This window comes from Geotrypetes seraphini, chromosome 4, assembly GCF_902459505.1.
Source record: "Geotrypetes seraphini chromosome 4, aGeoSer1.1, whole genome shotgun sequence".
NCBI lineage: Eukaryota > Metazoa > Chordata > Amphibia > Gymnophiona > Dermophiidae > Geotrypetes > Geotrypetes seraphini.
Genome location: NC_047087.1, coordinates 29,833,971 through 29,848,035, shown reverse-complemented (window position 1 = coordinate 29,848,035; position 14,065 = coordinate 29,833,971). Strand labels below are relative to the sequence as shown.

General features: G+C 39.7%; 1 protein-coding gene across 1 annotated transcript in view; it reads left to right on the top strand.

Annotated features, from left to right (window-relative positions):
• LOC117359637 (cadherin-8) overlaps window positions 1–14,065 on the top strand; it is a 469,702-nt gene that overhangs the window by 253,733 nt on the left and 201,904 nt on the right. Inside the window, exon 5 of the mRNA XM_033942802.1 lies at window positions 7,378–7,565. Within this exon, the coding sequence (XP_033798693.1) occupies window positions 7,378–7,565 (188 nt within the window). The remainder of the gene's footprint in view (window positions 1–7,377; window positions 7,566–14,065) is intronic.

Genomic DNA, 14,065 nt, shown 5'->3' with positions numbered 1-14,065 from the left:
GATTGCCTAAGGCCCAGTCAAAGACCTGAAGATACCCCTGGTGGGAGGGGACACGCCGGAGCATAGATTTTGTCATGATACCATTCCGCCCTGAGGAGTGCTTGTGACAAGACACTATTCTTAAATGACCATTGTGGGATACTTCTGCAGGCTTGAGGGCTATTGTAGTGATGCACAGTGATGTTCAATTAGTTTTTTGTTTTTTTCTGTTCCTTGAGGGCTAACAATACAATATGAGTGGCTATAGCAAAAGATGTGCCTGGGACTTTTGGACCTTTTAAGTGCATTACATTGCAGTGCAGTGCCCCCCCCCCCCCACCCTAGGTTGTCCCACTGCTCTGCTGGGGTGTCTATTTGGTTAGTCTACTAAAACCACTGGCCCCCAAACATCCCACTGGCTTGTTTTTGTGTTATTTTCCCCAGGACTTTTTTTTTTTAAATGGAACCTAAAGAAAGACACACAGCTCAAATTAAAAAAAAAAAAGGCTAGAAAATAGGAATTTTCAAAAGATATATATATATATATATATATTTTTTTTTTTTCTAGATTAAAAATCACTCGCTCGATATTTGGACATTTCTCACAAAGCATCTCAAACTGGACTTAGACATCATATCAAAAATGCCCCTCTAAATGATCCAACTTTGTGCTAATGAATGCACATCCTTATTACATATTTTAGTTCAGGTCCTGACTATAGAAAAGTTGGATTATTACAATTCTTTGCTAGTAGGGGTGACAAAGCAACAGGTGGGGAGATTGCAGTTGGGGAAAGGGGGCACTGCTGTGCTGCATATGTGACCAGAAATGGGTTCAGTGAGCTCCAGTGAGGACTGCTACAGATACTATTTCTAAACGACCATTTTGTTGTAAATCTGAACTATTATACTTCTGCAGTTCTGTAATATCTACTAATAAAACCTACCTGGATTGAAACCGCATTCGCTGCATCAACAGAAGCTAAAAGAATGAAACATGATTCCCCCTTCTTTGCAGAAGAAGTCACTAGCAGATTCTTCGCGGCAACTCGCATCCACTATCATAGGCAATTTGAAGAAAATCAAGGGAATGGATTCAGCGATCAAAGATCTGCAACAAGAAATGATCACTCAAAGTACTGCATTGGTCTAGAGCGGTGGTTCCCAACCCTGTCCTGGAGGACCACCAGGCCAATCAGGTTTTCAGGCTTGCCCTAATGAATATGCATGAGAGAGATTTGCATATAATGAAAGTGACAGGCATGAAAATCTGCTCCATGCATATTCATTAGGGCTAGCCTGAAAACCCGATTGGCCTGGTGGTCCTCCAGGACGGGGTTGGGAACCACTGGGTCTAGAGCACAAATTGACCATGGTTCTGTTCTTTCTCATATGAGTCAGATTCAACTACAAAATGATATTGAGGGTCTCAGTAAAACACAAGAACATTAAAAAATAAGAATAGCCTTACTGGGTCAGTTCAATGATCCGTCACTCTAGCCCAATATCCCATCTTCACAGTGGCCAATCCAGGTCACAAGCACCTGGCAAAAAAAAAAAAAAAAAAAAAAAGCAAATAGTAGCAACATTCCCTAATAATTTAAGAATCCTTGGGATTCTAGAGAACGCAGAAAACAGAGAACCTGTAACATTTTGTGAAAAACTTCTAAAAGTGTTTACTTTTACCGGGTAGGCAATTTGAAGTCAATCTATCTCACTGCATTCCATCTCACTGCTCCGTGCAGCAAAAATGTTCATGGCTTATTGTATTTACATTGTTGTGGTATCCTTAGGCACTACAAGTTTTTACTGCCACAAAAGCAAAGGCCCCCATTAACATGTCAAGGCTACAAGATAATATTCCAGCAGGGGAGAGCCGACGGAGGAGGGCTGCAGTCCGGCCATCAGACCAACGGTTGGCTCGGGGGCCCGTTCAAGCTGGACTTCAGTTTTGACTGTTTTGATTTTATTTTCACTTCTTTTTAGTTTATGATATATTTTTTAATCTCACTTATTGTTTTACCACTTGTTTTGTTTTATTTTATCATTCAAATTTCATTTAAATTTCCCCAGAATTCTATTGCTTCAATGGTTCTCCCTCTGCATCTATTCTTATCTCCCCTCTTTTTAACCTTTCAAATTATTTTAGATCATTGTAATCTTATTAGTATGTTTATTTTCTTATTTTTCTCCTCTATCTCTATTTTCTTTCTTTATTACTCTTCTAATTGTCATTTTTCCTGGTACTTTAGTTAGATTGTGAGCCTTCGGGACAGTAAGGGAATTTCTAAGTACCTATCTTACTTATAATTTTAATGCACCAATATATTCATTGTAACCCATTCTGGGCTCTTTTGGGAGGATGAGCTAAAAAATTGAATAAATAAATAAATAAATATTTATTTATTTAGATTTTTATCCCGTCCTCCCAGTAGCTCAGAACGGTTTACAAGTAAACATTCACAATGGAGTGAATTGGACATACAAGATTATACAGTAGATTTAAATATTTGGACATATAAGACTGTGCAGCAGTTTAAATATAGGGACTATACAGCAAATTAAGAACAGAAGTTTAAATATAAGTAGTTTAGTTTAGATACGAGTTATTTGAGTATAGGCTGAGAGTGGACTATACAGAAACTTAGGCAGAAGATTAGAATGGAGAAAGAAGGGTAGAGGTGGAGTTTAAGGGGTTGGGTGTAGACTGAGGGTGACCTTTAGTTGAAGAGGAGGGTCTTTACCATTTTCTGGAATTTCATTAGTAGCAGATGTCAGCAAGACCACGGTGGAGCAGCAGAAACAATTCCTAGGCATGAGACTGGAAATGGAAGGCCCTGAAGGTGCAATATAGCTTGTACTATCCGGTCACATAAAATTTTGATGATCGCGCTGAGCTCCAAAGTTTTCTTTTTTTAAAAAAAATAGTATGAGGCCTTTCAAAATGATTACGTGATTATACTTACAGATGGGTTTTGGGCCCCTACCATTACATTTTGAGATTATGGTTGGAGTACCATCTCCATGTATCATTCCGCATTACTTCTTAGGTTCTGAGTTGGTCATTTTCTGAGGCGGTATTGCAGATACAGATGCAGGCCTCACACTGAGAGTCTTGTCGAACCCCCTACACCAACCTCACAATATCACCATATTTTCATTTTTGCCTTGTTTTCTTGTGTTCCTGTTTAGAGTTTTTGGGAGTTGCTAGTCGCATGTGTCTTGTCCATGGATTCAATTGTGTAATAGCACTACTTTCACTTTACACCAAGGTTAACTGATCGATATAACACAAGTCAAAGGGAGACGCAAGCCTAAGTCAACCCTTAGTACCCTGGAATATTGGTAAACTTTTACCCCGATCCTCAGCGGCACCACTTGGAGCTCAAACCAATCTCATTGCTCCAAGCTTTACGTGTCAAATTGTCACTGGATCGTTTATGTTATAGTTTTTCATAGATTTTTACTTTTTTTCTTCTTTTAACAATTGTGTACTTTAAAACTATTCACATTTTAAAGATAATTTTTAATTTTTAAGTGTGTCACTTAGCTTAATTCTGTGGTCTTTGGCAGGGGATTGACACCGACATGTTTCGCATTCAAGCTTTATCAAGGAACCCCTATTGAACATAAAGTTAAAATTCATTATGTCCATAAGAACAATAGCCAGAATTAATCAGATTTTAAAAAATAGCAGTAAAGGCCACCTATCTTCGTGGAACCTAAAACAACTAAAAATGCCTTACCTCAACATAAATGCCGCCAAACTTTGACCACTATATCAAGAGCAATGGCGGCGGTGTTTTTACAAAAAATTTATAGAGCAGAACCCAAGACAACTGTACCCACGTGATGACGTGGCCAACAGCGTCACGGGATTCAGCATGTTCTTGCAGTTGCACTTAATCCCATCTGTCATTTCCCCATCAATCTCTTCGGACTGCCCTGGGGGTCGGTAGTAGATGCAAATCTTCGTTTCCAATCCATTTGTTCCTGGAATTTTGATCCATAGAGACTCTAACTTATCCATCAGTTGTGGTGTGTTCTCTCCAGTAGATTCAATTCCCTCTTTGACATATAGGGCAATGCCCCCACCTTTTTGAGCCACTCTGTCTCTGCGGTATAGTTTGTATCCTGGTAGCACAGTGTCCCAGACATTTTGCTCAGTCCACCATGTTTCTGTGATGCCGATGATGTCACTTAACGAAATAAGATAACACTTTTCAGCTAAACTAAACTAAACTAAACCTTAAGTTTATATACCGCATCCTCTCCACGGAAGTGGAGCTCAGCACGGTTTACAAGAACTTAAAATATAAGAAGAGAAAGGACAAAAGGTTTATATGAGCTTATATATAAAATGGAAGAGTAAGGGGGAAAATAGAATTACATGTTAGAGAAGAGCCAAGTTTTCAGTTGCTTGCGGAATAATTGGAGAGAGCCCAGGTTCCGCAACGGGATAGTAAGGTCGTTCCAGAGTGGCAAAATAACGCTATGAATTTAGGAAGTTGGATGATTGGGCTAAGAATTTTTCAGCACCCCCTCGCATGACTTAGAGCCCTAATGCAGCTTGATAACTCCCCCCCCCCCCAACTTCTATCATGTGTACTGTATATCACCTAAAGCAGGAGTGTCCAACATGCAGCACGAGGGCTGCATGCGGCCCAGTGAAATATTTTGTGCGGCCCCGGTTTAGGGCGATGCAGTGTTTTTCTCTGCTGCCCCCAGGTGTTTACCATCTTGCCGGCTCCCTCCTCTTGTCTTGCTGCAGCGTTTGTGCATCCCCAGAAACATTTTTTGGGGCCAATGTGGCCCAGGGAAGCCAACAGATTGGACACCCCTGACCTAAAGCTTTTAAGAATTAAAGTGTGATTCATAAATGCAATAAATAAATTCATATGTATTTTTATAAGTTTGGTTTAAAAATGTTAGTCTATTCATCACTGGTAACAGGTTATTTTGAAGACTGGATAAAGAATTTTCTGTTCAATGAGAAAATGTTGAATGCATCTTTTTGTGGGGAATAAGAAGGATAAGGTGATATAGCAGGGGTAGGGAACTCCTGTCCTTGAGAGCCGAATTCCAGTTGGGTTTTCAGGATTTCAATGCATATTCAATGCATATTCATTGGGGAAATCCTGAAAGCCCGACTGGAATACGGCTCTCGAGGACCGGAGTTCCCTACCCCTGTGATATAGGGTTAGTGTGTTTACCGTTTATGTATTCTAATGTACTTTGAGACATTTCTAAATTTAGTATATATGGACTCTCCCTTTCCTATTTCCTATTGTAGTTTTGCATATTGTGATATCTTGGAAGATTTTGTAAAAATAAAAAATCATTGAGCTGGACTAGTTTTTGTACAAATAATTCACTGATTTCAACAATAAAATTAAAATTCCTTGATACCCAAACCATTGTCTTTAGCTTTGAATGAGCCCATTATATATTTTAACAACCTTAAATTAATTCATGTTAGGCAGTGAAGTACTATCAATCATAACCAGATATTGTCGGCACTAGAATCTGAGTTGTCGGAGGGCCTTTAAACATCTTAATTAGATCGTGTGCTTCTCCATGGAAGACAATACATGCAGGCTATAATTAGGTCTATCCAGAGAGATTCAGAGCACAGGACGGGTAGTCCTTAGACTATACAGGGCTTCAGTAACAAGAGCCGTCTTTCATTCATCTGAACAGCTTGCTGGAGGGTACACAGAAGTTGCTTAATAATTAGATTTTATAAAAAATGAGCCACAAGTCTGTAATTATACAAGGTAAGTTTTCAAGTGCCTAGTAGTGTATTAAACGCTGAATCTTCCTGTGCTGAAAGTAGTTTAGTGTTTTATGCTCAATAATAATGTGCACTCTCCTGTACTTAAGTTGCTGTATAGTCTTGAACTGTCCAAAATGTTTTCCATTGTGAATGTTGGCTTGTAACCCGTTCTGAGCTACTGGGAGGACGGGATAGAAACAGAAATAAATAAATAAATAATACAAGGAAAAGAAGTACAGTCAAACATTGGTTTGCGAGCATAATTCATTCCGGAAGCATGCTCGTAATCCAAAGAACTCGTATATCAAAGCAAAGTTCCCCATAGGAAATAATGGGAACTCAAGACGATTCGTTCCACAACCCCAAAAACTTTAATGCACAATTTAGTACTTGTATTGCAAGACCTCGCTCGTTTCGAACAGTCACCACACTGTGAGTGAATTGGGCGTGATGCTTTTATTACGTTCAGCCCCACTTGGCGTGAGATGTGCGTATGTTGTGCGCGCTTGAACTGCGGGTTTTCAGCTGCGCTCAGCGGTGTGATCAGCGATGCGACGCACGTATATTGTGCGTACTTGACATGATGCACATATACGTGCTCGTAATGCAAGACAACACTTGTTTATTGAGTTAAAATTTAATAAAATGTTTTGCTCATTTTGCAAAACAGTTGCAAACCACGTTACTCGCTATCCAAGGTTTGACTGTATATGTGTTCAGCCTATACTCTGCATCAGTGGTCTCAAAGTCAAACCCTTTGCAGGGCCATATTTTGGATTTGTAGGTACTTGGAGGGCCTCAGAAAAAATAGTTTATGTCTTATCAAAGAAATGACAATTTTGCATGAGGTAAAACTCTTTATAGTTTATAAATCTTTTCTTTTGGCTAAGTTTTAATAATAATATTGTCATTTATAGCTAAAGAGACATATGATCAAAAACTCTTTTATTTTACTTTTGTAATTATGATAAACATACCGAGGGCCTCAAAATAGTACCTGGTGGGCTGCGAGTTTCAGACCACTGCTAATAGGCTAAGGCTCTTTACATCTGCATTGTGATGTCATAGATCTTTATGGTTATAGTAACATGATGGCCATCCACAGCATCCACTATCTCCTCCTCTACCTATTGGCTAAGGCTCTTAACATTTGCATCTCCTCTTCCTATAGGCCAGTGGTCTCCAACTCAAAGCCTTTGCAGGGCTATATTTTGGATTTGTAGGTACATGGAGGGCCTTGGAAAAATTAGTTTGTCTTATCAAAGAAATGACAATTTTGCAATTTATAGTTTATAAATCTTTCCTTTTGGATAAGTCTTAATAATAATATTGTAATTTATAGCTAAAGAGACATAAGATCGAGAAACTGTTTTATTTTACTTTTGTTATTATGATAAACATACCACATGTGGCCCCCGGGCTGCGAGTTTGAGACCCCTGCTCCACATGGAGTGTTGAATAACCAGTTAGGGATGCTTAAAACAACTTTAAGGAAAGGTACCATTTGTTCTTTTTAGTTAAGGGCAAGCAGCCTCTCTCGTAGAGGTCTATTATGAAGCAACGTAAATAAATAAGGTTATAAACCAGGATTTTAATGTTTGGTCTTGTTTCTTGTTTCTAAGGCCAGTATCAGTTCACAGTGGCAGAGGACAGAGTTCTGGGTGGCTCCATAGGAAAAGTGAAGACAAACGACCGCGATATTGGGGACAACGCTAAATCATCGTTTGACATTATTGATGGAGATGGAATGGATATGTTTGAGATCACAACAGATTCTCAAACTCAGGATGGCATCGTTCGGCTGAGGAAGGTAAAACACAGCTCCATTCAGTTTGCATAGACTAGAAAAAAAAACAAACATTAACATGTGAGACGTTTCATATACCTTTCTGAACAAGTAAGACAACATTGTGATGTTAATTAGCAGAAGTGACACAGTATTTTTACAGGTTCCTATAAACAAACCACTTCAAGTGTAATTGAGTACCTTTCCATTTTACACAGTCTTCTAGAGAAATTAAGAAATAAAAAGGCTAAAAGATAAACATTTAATTTTGTGCATATGTAAAAAGGTCAACAAATAATATGAAACATTAACATTGTTAATGTATTGTTAATGGTTATTAACTAACTAGTCTTTAAGCCCGTTACATTAACTAGAATAGATGTGTGTGTGTGTCTTTCTTTCTTTCTCTCTCTCTCCTTGGCCGCCTTTTTTTTTTTGTCTGTCTGGGTTTTTTTTTGCTGTCTGTCTCCTTAGACGTTGTCTGTCTGTCTCTTTTTTTCTGTGTGTCTCTCTCTCCTTGTTTACTGTCAGGTTTTTTTTCTTTCAGCCTCTCTCCCTGGCCCCCTGTCCTTCTGTGTGTGTCTTTCACTCCCACCTACCTGTCTTTCAGTGTGCGTGTCTCTCTTTCAGTCTCTCTCCCTGGCCCCCCTGTCCTTCTGTGTGTGTCTTTCACTCCCACCTACCTGTCTTTCAGTGTGGGTGTGTGTCTCTATTTCTGTCAGTCTGTCAATGTCCCATCTGGTTTTTTTTTTCCTTTCATTTTCTTTCCCTGTCAATTATCGTGCCCCATCCTACCTTTTTTTTAAATCATGCGTTGTATTGGGAAGGGCAACCGGCACATAGTAACCGCTCCTGGATTAGGTTAAACCACCACTCAAAGTAAATCATCACGTGCGTACACGCCAAACGTGTGCACGCACCGCATACTTTACAATTTCTCTGCCGGCCACATAGCTACAGACGCATGGAGCCATGAAGATTGAAGTGCGCATGCGCGCTAAGGGTATTATTATATAAGATATCACTGTACAACAGAGGTTTGGGGGCATGAATTGTAGTGGGTATTTGATAGCGATTTTGGGGTTGTTGAATTCAAAACTGACCTTAATTTTTCATTATAACCCTTTGATTTTGGACAAAAGAGCATTATAATGTAAAAATTAACATTTTCACTATATTTTCTAATGCCATGAGTAAACGTTATAATAATCTGAAATATTAAAACAGTTTACCTCAAATTAGTATTTAAGCTAGAGTATTAATTTTAATGATGATGTAATAATGTGCTATATAATTAAATTATTATGGGTGAGGAGGCGGAGCTGGAATATGCAGTTCACTGTAGGCCTATTGCATCATCAGCAATTTTCAAGCTTCATCAGCACAGTTGAGATTAAATCATCGATTTTGTATCAGGGTTTTGCTTCTTAGTTAAATTGACACAATGCATTACATCATGACTTCTCATGCTATAAATATATGCGATTTGCTCAAAAACCTATGCGTGATAGGAGAAAACCGAGGCTATTTTCATACACAGGAAGTCAAATTCTACAAAGTAAACCTCATTTTCTTCTTGCCCCAGAAAAAAAAGCAAAACTTTGTTGCTCAGTGTGTTTAAAATAGTCACTGCCATTATTGTAGGTCTGGGTTTTTTTGAGAGAGAGAGAAAAAAAAAAGCAATGGTATGCAGTCCAGATGGCATTATGATTATGATCGTGATTATGCTACTGTTGTTTGTCTTCTGTAAGCTAGATCAGTTAGCCTTTAGCCTTATTCCACCTTTCAACAGTGATATAAAATATAATGCCAGACTATATTATTGATCCCACTTTCATGTTTGATATCGAATACACTGTAACTACATCCTTCAACAAAGCAGCTCAATAAGAAGAACAGTCATCTGATTTCTATATTTTAGTAATAAGGGAAGAACCCGCTGAAAATTATTCTCATGTTATAGCAGTTAAACTTACCAAAGAACTTTAGAATTTGGCATGTATTATTCAGTGTGAAATGTATGTTAAGGCTCCTCCTTTTTTAAAAAAATTATCTTTATTAGTAATTGCAAAAGGCACATACAACCAAAAGAAAAGCCAATAATAACAGGGTAAAAAATGCCAGGAAATCAACAAGCGTAAGAAAATGGCAGCAATGAGATAATGTACAAGAAGTCCTCTGTTGGATGCCTAACACAATTGACATTTTAAAGAATATGGAACCCCCAATCAAACCCAGTCAAACCTCAAACAACCAGCCTCAAGTCACAAAAGTCATTCCCCAAACGCTCCAACATCATTCCCCTCCCCTCCCCCCTTACAACCAACCAGTGCACATCTATCCAGGGGAGAAAGGAAGAAACAGCAACCTCCTCTAGAGGGATCCTGGTCCTGAGCTTGAGGCTGCGGAGCCCTTGCCGTGATTAAGGGCTCCTTCTAATCTAATCTTCTATTTCTGTGTCATGTATACCTAAGCAGGCTCAAGGTGACTTACAAAGAGAAGTGAGAGGAGCGGAGAGAGGCAGGGAGAGAAGGGGAGGAGAAATGGAGGAACATTTGGGCAGGGGAATATCTGAGATGTTCAAGTGCCAAAAAGGTAGGTTTTCAGTTTTTTCCAGAATGTGATGTAGTTGGGTTCCGTTCTGGTCGTTTCAGTGAGGCCATTCCAAGTTTTCACTCCTAGGAAGGTAAGCATGGAGTGAAAAATTTGCTTGTATTGGAGATTCTTTGTTGGAGGAAGGTTTAGCGGTACCCTTTTAAGGGTTCTGTGGAAGGTAGCCCATGCCTTTGAGAAGAGCTGAATGAGTGGAGCTGCACTATTAAACTGTGGGCCCGTTTTACAAAATCATGGTAGCGATGCTGCTGAAGCCAATGCACCAAAGCCGATAGGAATTGAATGGGCTTTGGTGCTTTTGCCGTGCCATCATTGCTACTGCGACTCTGTAAAACGGGCCTTGTGTTAGGCCAAGGCACATTTAGAAGAATAAAACAGGATGTCACAAAAACACATTAAGCACTCAAGTATATGGCTACGATGTATCACCCTTAATATCCGTCCAAAAAATACAGTAGTGTAGTAGCAAAGTAGGACTGGATATTAGATCCTCTCACAAGTTTACAGATGGATAAATGTGAACGCCTCAGTTCCACCACTCCACCGCTGTTTCATTTCCAACCACGGTGACCTTCATCATTGGCTGTTCTGCATTCACCAATTGTTAAATAACTAATTATAATGTACTTCAATATGCAATTTAAATGTTATCTATGGTTCTTTCTTAATTCAGTAGTATTATTGTCCACTTATCTTTACATCCACCAAAACCTGGGAGCCAGACCCATGTTTCGCGCTGTTGTGCTTTATCAAGAGTCTCCCTGCACATTAAAAAGAAGAAAGCAGTTGAGTTTTCATTATACTGCTGCTCCCTCCCTGCCCGATATATCTATACTGTAGTCTACCACCTAATACTATTGATTTCTTACCGAAGTAGTTGCTGTCATCCGACTCCAAATGTAAGCTTATAGGAGAAAGATGGCGGCGTACAACCTCAGTGTTTATATACTCCTCAGATCCTTACCATCGAATGTCACCTCCCCCTGCTTCCCATTGGCCCGGCTTTCAACCAATCAATGAAGCCCACTCCAACTCGTTGTTCAACCCTCTTGGTGCCACTGTATCCAACATAAAAATATATCTCTGCTCCCTCTTGTTGAGTCTTCTATAGTCTGAAGTTATTGAGAGGGAACTATGTGAGAGGGCAGGGGAGTTGGAGATTGAACTACAACAACACCAGGATAAAGATGAGTTTTAGAAAAAATTGCAAGATCTCAAGACCATGATGATTCAGTTCAGAGAGGAGATTAGATAAATGAAGATTAAAAAATGGAAAAGAGATGAGAGGGACTACCAGATGGACCGGGTTTACTCCTGGCAACAATGATCGGGGGTTCAAAGGGGGTGATTGTGGGAGGGGGTGCATCGAGGGTAGGAGGGCCTGGGATCCCTCCTGCCCATATCTTAGTGGGGGTGGGGGTAGGAGGGTCGCCAGGGCAGGAGGGCTTGGGCTTCCTCCTGCCCCGATCTTGTCAATGGGGGGGGGGGGGAGTGGATTCTGTAACTGGTGTTGTTTTTGACAGAATCCAGTTTTTAGGTGAAGGACTGGCTCCTCCTTCACCTAAAAGCTCTTGTGTTGGGCGTTTGGGACTTAGACTTTTTTTGGTTGATTATATGTTGTTAGTGTAGACGTGGTGGTGGTATGGGCGTTTAAACAGCTGAATGTAGAGGCAGGCCGTTATCCAAAAAACCCTCCTTTTGGACATTTTTTTTCATAATGGACATTTTCCCTGCTTCTACTTTCAACGTTTAGGGCCTTAGGCCATAAAGGGACTTAGATGTTGTTTTTTTTTATTATTATGCCCCTCCACGTATAGTATTAATTTTCAGAGGCCATTGTCAAGGAAACTTAAGTTTTATGTTGAGCACCGCTAAGCATGATTCTGTAATGGTTGCCTAAGTATGATTAGCATGTAATAGACATCTAATATTAGCTGCCTATATTTTTTAGGCACCAAATACAGATTCTGGCCCATAGACACAGACCCAGATCTCAATATGTGCACTTTTGAAGAAAGTCGAGAGAGAGGAGATGTGATCAAGACATTTTAAAAATATCTCCGTGGCATAAATCCACAAGAAGCCAACAAGAGGGCATAACATGAAGTTACATGGGGATAGACTCAAACCAATCTTAAGGAAATACTTATTTATGTAAAGGGTTGTGGATGTGTGGAACAGCATCCTGGTGGAGGTGGTCAAAACAAGGATTGTATCTGAATTCAAGAAAGCATGAGACAGGTATGTGGGATCTCGTTTGGGGAGGAAGAGATAACAGATTATATGGATGGGCAGACTGTATAGGTCATTTCACAAGACTCAATAGCTTTTTGGGTGTGGAGGTTTTTTATGTCAATGAGGTTCCTGCACCCTGATGTAACCTAAAACCTAAGTTTAACTTGGTATAGGTGGGGTTCTGAGGATTATTCTAATTATGTAAACTTAACTGAAATGCATTCATGAAAGGGCATAGTTATCAAAGCAGGCTATGTTAAGACATGCTATCTTACCACTAACTCATATATTTTAGAACAGGATCCAATGAGACCTAGTTACTAATAGCTGGAATTAACAGAAAAATAACCCATTGGTGATTTTTTTCCCTAAATGCTAAAATATAGTGAATCACACATCTGTCATAGGAAGACCAAGGGGTCCATTTATCAAGGCGCGGTAGGGGTTTAATGTGCGGAATACCGCACGTTAAACCGCCTGCTGCGCTAGTCGCTAACGCCTCCATTGGCTTGCCGCGGGAGTTAGCGCGTGATGAAATGTCCGACACGCTAACCCCCGTAGTGCGCCTTGATAAAAAGAGCCCCGAGTTTCGTGCATATAAGAAGCATATATCATGGCTTCCACATTTAAGGCATCATCTAGTCAGTGTGACCTGTGTTTCAGGCAAATAAAATTAAAATGTGCAATTATGGCAAGGATTCATAAATTCAATACTTATCTCTGTCGCATTCAAAGTCACTTGAGTCACTCCAGCGTATCACCAATCCTTAATCTATTCTTTACTCAGTCTCTCTGTGGATGGTAATCCCATTCTTAACTCAAAATATCAAGTTCCCCTTTGTAGCAGTATTTTGATGGGATAGATGGAATGCTGAGTGTGAACTAAATAGTAGACCTTTAAGGGTTAATTTTGTAAATCTATTTTTCATCCACAGTAACCATTATCTCTTCCTCTCTCTAAGAGATCCCACGTGCCTATCCCAGGCTTTCTTGAATTCAGATGCAGTCTCTATCTCCAACTCTTCCTGGAAAATGTTCCACGCATCTAATCTAATCTAATCTAAATCTTGGGTTTATATACCGCATCATCTCCACAGGTGGAGCTCGACACGGTTTACATGGTTAGGGAAGGAACGGAACTCCAGTGGATTTATAGAAGTAAGTAAGAGAGAGGTTAGGTGTGATAGTACTAGGGGGGGGGGACGGGTTACATTTTGGAGAAGAGCCAAGTCTTCAGAAGCTTACGGAATGGTAGAAGGGGGCTCAAGTCGCGGAGAGGGGAGGGGAGACTATTCCAGAGCATCTACCACCCTGTCTATAAAAAAAGTATTTCCTTAGATTACTCCTGAGCCTATATCATCTCTTTTTTTTTAATTCTTTATTCAGTTTTAACTCTTGCAACAAGTGTACAAAATTCAATCAGATAATTTGTACAAATCACTTGACATTCTAACAATTATTGTCAAATGCATATAAAAAAGACCCCTCCCTCCCCCACCCATCCCATTCATCAGGAATAAACCCATTAAATCGCATAACATACCTCCCCATCCCCACATTAAATATAGTCCTATGTAATAAAAAGGTGTCCAAGGTGTCTAATCGTTAGAATATGCAATCAATGGCCCCCAAATCTTTTTGAAACTATTATAATTTCCTTGCTGTATAGCAAGCAT